The sequence below is a fragment of the Nicotiana tomentosiformis genome, chromosome 8 (genome assembly GCF_000390325.3).
Source record: "Nicotiana tomentosiformis chromosome 8, ASM39032v3, whole genome shotgun sequence".
In the NCBI taxonomy this organism is placed as follows: Eukaryota; Viridiplantae; Streptophyta; class Magnoliopsida; order Solanales; family Solanaceae; genus Nicotiana; species Nicotiana tomentosiformis.
In genome coordinates, this window is record NC_090819.1 from 38613561 (window position 1) to 38618588 (window position 5028).

Sequence of the window (5028 nt, forward strand, 5' to 3'; positions counted from 1 at the left end):
GGAAATAATTCTGAACATAGCAGAATTATACTCACTGATAGACTTAAAATCTTGTAGCCTTAGATGAGTCCAATCATAACGTGCCTGTGGAAGAATGACCATCTTCAGGTGGTCATATCTATCTTTCAAATTATTCCACAGTATGACTGGATCTTTAACAGTAAGATATTCCATTTTTAGGCCCTCATCAAGGTGATGGCGTAGGAATATCATTACTTTGGCACGGTCTTGGTTCCTGATTTTTATCTTTGATAGTGTCTGCCAGACCCATCGCATCAAGATGAATTTCGGCATCAAGCACCCAAGACATGTAGCTTTTGTCCGATATATTCAGGGCTACAAATTCAAGTTTAGAAAGATTTGACATTATTTAGAAAAAGAAAGTTCGTAACTCTGATACTTTCAAAGTATTTTCTCGAGATGACAGAGTTTCGTGCTGATAACGTGTTATAAAATAAAGACAGTAAAGTAAAGACAAGTATAGAGAGAGATTGATATATTATTCAAACTTTAAACTTCTGTACATAATGAAGTGAAAACTCCTCTATTTATAGAAGAAAGAAAGCAGCTGCGAGGCTTTTCAGGAAGCAGCTGCAATGCTTTTCTTTAGCTGTTTGTAAGCTGTCTGCATGAGCTGCTTGCAACCTGACTATTTAATAAGAAGTTGCTGCAAATTATTTCATTAAACTGCTTGCAACCTGCTTACATCAGCTGCTTGTAGATAAATTTCAGCAAAGTAATAAATGAACATCCACTATATAATTATTTTCATAACAGTAAATACATTTTTCATGCTTACAAGTCACAAGTACCAAATTGATCCAACCCGCTACAAAAATTAAAAGGCAACGTTGACAGTTGAACCCACTCCCACTCCCACCCCCAGCTCCTCTCCCATCTCATTTGTGTCTGAACTCCTCGCGATCTCTCTCTACCTCTCCGACGAATTCGACTTGTAAGTTCTCATCTGTCTCTAAATTTCCCATTATTACCCTGATCCCCAGGTAGAATGCCAATTCTTAATTTGATATGTCTCTGCTCCCACTGCATAAAGCAAGCATCACCATTGATTTTTTTTTTTTTTTTGGGTGTGTTTTTATACTAGTAATATGTATTCTTCTTTGTATTCCCATCTCATAATTGCTACAACGTTGTAATGGTTTACCGATCTGCTCTTCTCTGTACATTTTTCCTAAGAAATGCCCCAAAAAAAGAGATAAAAGTAATAACTTTCAAGTTATTTGCCAAGTTCTTCTAGTTATCCAAACGACTGGTGTCGATTATATACTCAAATCTAAGCAATTCGGTTTAAGTGATGTTAAAGTATACTCCTTAGTGTCCAAAATTGTAGTCGATCCTTGATTTGAGGTTACCATAGTAAATAAATTATCTCGATATAGCTAGTAATTAATAATTGTATTATAGTAACAAGATTCTTAGAGGAAACTTATGCTTCTCTAGGAGTTGTTTAGCCTTTCAAAGATTTATACGTCAGTAAAAACCATAAAGAATTTCTAGTAATAAAAACTATAAAGAATTTCTAGTACTTTTGATTTTGATTTTGATTTTTTTTTCATTTTGTATAAAATTGACCTGAGATGAGTTTATATGAACTTATGAACTGGCATGGTCAATGAGGATTCATATAGTCGACCTCAACTTATTTGGCATTGAGGCTTAGTTGTTATTGTTGTAACAAGATTCTTAGTGGAAACCTATGGAGAGTGGTTTCTGGACCTAACAAACATTGCCATAGAGAAAGTCAAATTGGTGATTTGATCTCGTTCACATTTTTTTCCTTGGCCTTTATGGCGTGATTTTATATTAGATAAATATTGACTGTTGTATTTATTAATAGGTAAAGAAATGATCTCATGCTGACTATGTCGTTCTGATGTTAGATTACACTTTGTAAACAATTTACTATCATGTATTAAGGTGATCATTATTCTTTATGAAATCCTTATTTTCTTCTTTTCAGCTAAAGTAGCTTGGCAAAATGTCCGGGCAAAGCCAGCGTTTGAATGTCGTTCCTACAGTTACAATGCTTGGTGTGATCAAAGCTCGCCTTGTTGGTGCTACAAGAGGCCATGCTCTGCTCAAGAAGAAGAGTGATGCTTTGACTGTGCAGTTCCGTCAGATTCTAAAGGACATCGTGTCAACGAAGGAATCAATGGGAGATGTCATGAAAACTTCCTCCTTCGCTCTGACAGAGGCAAAATATGCTGCTGGCGAGAACATTAAGCATGTTGTCCTTGAAAATGTCCAGAATGCAACCATTAAAGTTCGATCCCGCCAAGACAATATTGCGGGTGTAAAGCTCCCTAAATTCGAGCATTTCTCTGAAGGAGAGACAAAGAATGACCTGACTGGATTAGCTAGAGGGGGGCAACAGGTGCAAGCTTGCCGTGCTGCTTACGTGAAATCTATTGAGTTGCTTGTTGAGCTTGCCTCTCTACAGACATCATTCTTGACTCTTGATGAGGCGATCAAGACCACAAATCGGAGGGTTAATGCATTGGAGAATGTTGTGAAGCCACGGTTGGAGAACACAGTGCTTTACATCAAAGGGGAACTTGATGAACTGGAAAGGGAAGATTTCTTTCGTCTGAAGAAGATACAAGGTTACAAGAAGAGGGAGGTAGAGAGACAGATGCTGGCTTCCAAGCAATATGCAGAGGAGAAGGCTGCAGAAGAAATTTCCTTGAAGAGAGGTATTTCGCTAGGTACAGCCCATAACTTGCTATCCCATGCTTCACAGAAAGACGAGGACATTATTTTCTGATAAGGAGGTCAAATGATTTATTTAAATTGCATTGTGTGGCTTGTCTTTACTTGTCCTTCATTACAAATGGATAATTGATTAGATGGAGAGTCTTTTCGCATTTAATAAGAGCTCTATGCATGTTTGTATTTAAAAGTTAATTTATGGACAATATGGGTGGTTACCTCGTTAAATGGAGCTATTCATTCAGCTCTATCACGAGTTCTTTTACAATTTTTGATTCATTGACAATCTTGTTTCTTTTGGGTCGGAATTTTATTTATACCTTTTTATGCTGAGCTTACCCTTTCTCTATCACAAAATGGTCGTCCATGAAGTTTTACTATTTTTCCACTTCTCCGGTAGCATAGAAGTGGGAAAAGTCTTTTAAGCACGGATTGAATTTCATGCACAAAAATCTCTTCCAAGTGTCTGGAAATAACCTTGCCCTTAATTCAGTAGCTTTTATTATCCTTAGTTATTGGGAGGTTGAATTGGCTATGCTAGTTTAGACTAAAGAGGGTGTCTTTTAAGCACGGATTGAATTGGATGCATAAATATCTCTTCCAAGTGTCTGGAAATAACCTTGTCCGTAATTCAGTAGTCCTTATTATCCTCTTGGGAGGTTGAATTGGCTATGCCAGGTTAGAGTAAAGAGGGTAAACAACAAAACAGATACTTGAATAAGTCATTCTGGTACGCCTTAACCTCTATTCTTGATGAATATGTTGGTATCACCGTGAGGTTTCTTTACTTTTGACCTTGAGGTTTGCTTTTTCCCCTGCTGTCCTGAATTTCTGGACGTCTCATACTTTACCAATGGAGCAATTGCTTCTGTTCTAGTTATATATTCATCTTGTAGATACCGTTGGTGCAATAAATACGACAGTTGTTCTGTTAGTTTTTAGTACCTTTTTTCACCTAGGTCCAAGGTTCTTCTATTCATACAGGACTCCAATTTCAGATTTGAAAGGAAGAAGATGTAGTACATGCACCTCAACTTTAAACTTACCACGCTAATTCTACGGCCCTGTCCATACTTTGGGGACTTCAAAAGGAAAGTTTAATAAGAACAGATGTCACTTCGCTTAACATCATTTATTGGCTTTGCAGTAACTGCAATTGGGAGGGGGGGGGGGTTGTTTCACAAGTGACTAGGTGTGAGTAGCTTGGTTAAAAGCATGGAGCTCATCTAGTAGACTAGGCCGAGCAGAAAATCAGTTGATCATTACACCAATTTCAATGTATTAACACCTCATCATACCTGTTTTATCCATGTCAATATGTCCAGTTATTATCACATGAAAGAATTACCATTATAAGCAATTGGTGAAGAAAACGTATAGCAGATCAACTTATCCTTTATAGGGGAAGAAAAAGTATAGCAGTATACCTTTTTTTGGATAAGATAATGGTGTTTTATTAAAGCAAGTACCAAGGAGGTACTGCAAAAGTACAACAAAAAGATTACATCCACAACACAATAGCTATCAGCTCATAGTTTCTATGAAATCAACAAGTTGAGAAACCTCCCCTACAATCTGTTCCTTACGCCAAACATATAAATTCTGTAAGCACCTATATTTTACAAAAGATATAGTATGTTGTTTTCTCCATAAAGCATCTCTTATTTCTCTCAAGCCAAGTACTTCACGTGATGCATAACGGGATAGCTCTCCAGGTATTTTTTATCTGCTAGTAATAATTTTTTGTGCATGCCAGCTAAGCAGTATACTCTTCACCTTATATGCCATGGCCCATTGAACTCCAAAAATATTTAAAAACGTTGTCCAGATCTGCCAGGTAAACTCACAGTGACGAAGCATATGGTTAGGAGAGATTCCTGCTTTTTCACACAAAAAGCATCTGCAGCACAGTTAAATTCCCCAGATCTGTGGCATTTTTTGCAGCCACCCAACCAAAACAAGCAACTTTATAGGTGCCTTGTTCTCCCGGAGCATCATCCATTGCCAATCCCCATCCCAATTGTCACATGTTGTAGCAGCTCTTAACAGAAAAGGTACCATTGTTTCCTGCCTTCTATCTTAGAGAATCCCTTCTGCTGTCATCCAAGCATGCGGCTCCAATAAATTTAATTGCTGGCTGACTTCATTGAGTTCCCAGTCATTGAAATGTCTCCTAAAATTCAGCTGCCATCCATTTCCTGAAAAACAATCAATAACCAAACAGTTTTTGTTTACTGCTAAAATGTACAAAGTAGCAAACTGATCTTTGAGTCTCCCATTGTCCATCCAGCCCTTGAC

General features: G+C 37.4%; 1 protein-coding gene across 2 annotated transcripts; it reads left to right on the plus strand.

The window, feature by feature from the left end:
- Nucleotides 1–806: 806 nt before the first annotated feature.
- On the plus strand, nucleotides 807–3016 carry LOC104109443 (V-type proton ATPase subunit D-like). 2 transcript variants are annotated; one of them, XM_009618745.4, is made up of 2 exons: nucleotides 807–955; nucleotides 1982–3016. In XM_009618745.4, exon 2 carries the CDS (start codon nucleotides 2000–2002, stop codon nucleotides 2783–2785), a length of 786 nt encoding a protein of 261 aa, XP_009617040.1. In that variant the 5' UTR covers nucleotides 807–955; nucleotides 1982–1999; the 3' UTR covers nucleotides 2786–3016. The 2 variants fall into 2 exon arrangements, with proteins under 2 accessions (XP_009617040.1, XP_070038347.1); XM_070182246.1 differs by having other exon boundaries at nucleotides 926–1004.
- The last annotated feature ends 2012 nt before the right edge of the window (nucleotides 3017–5028 follow it).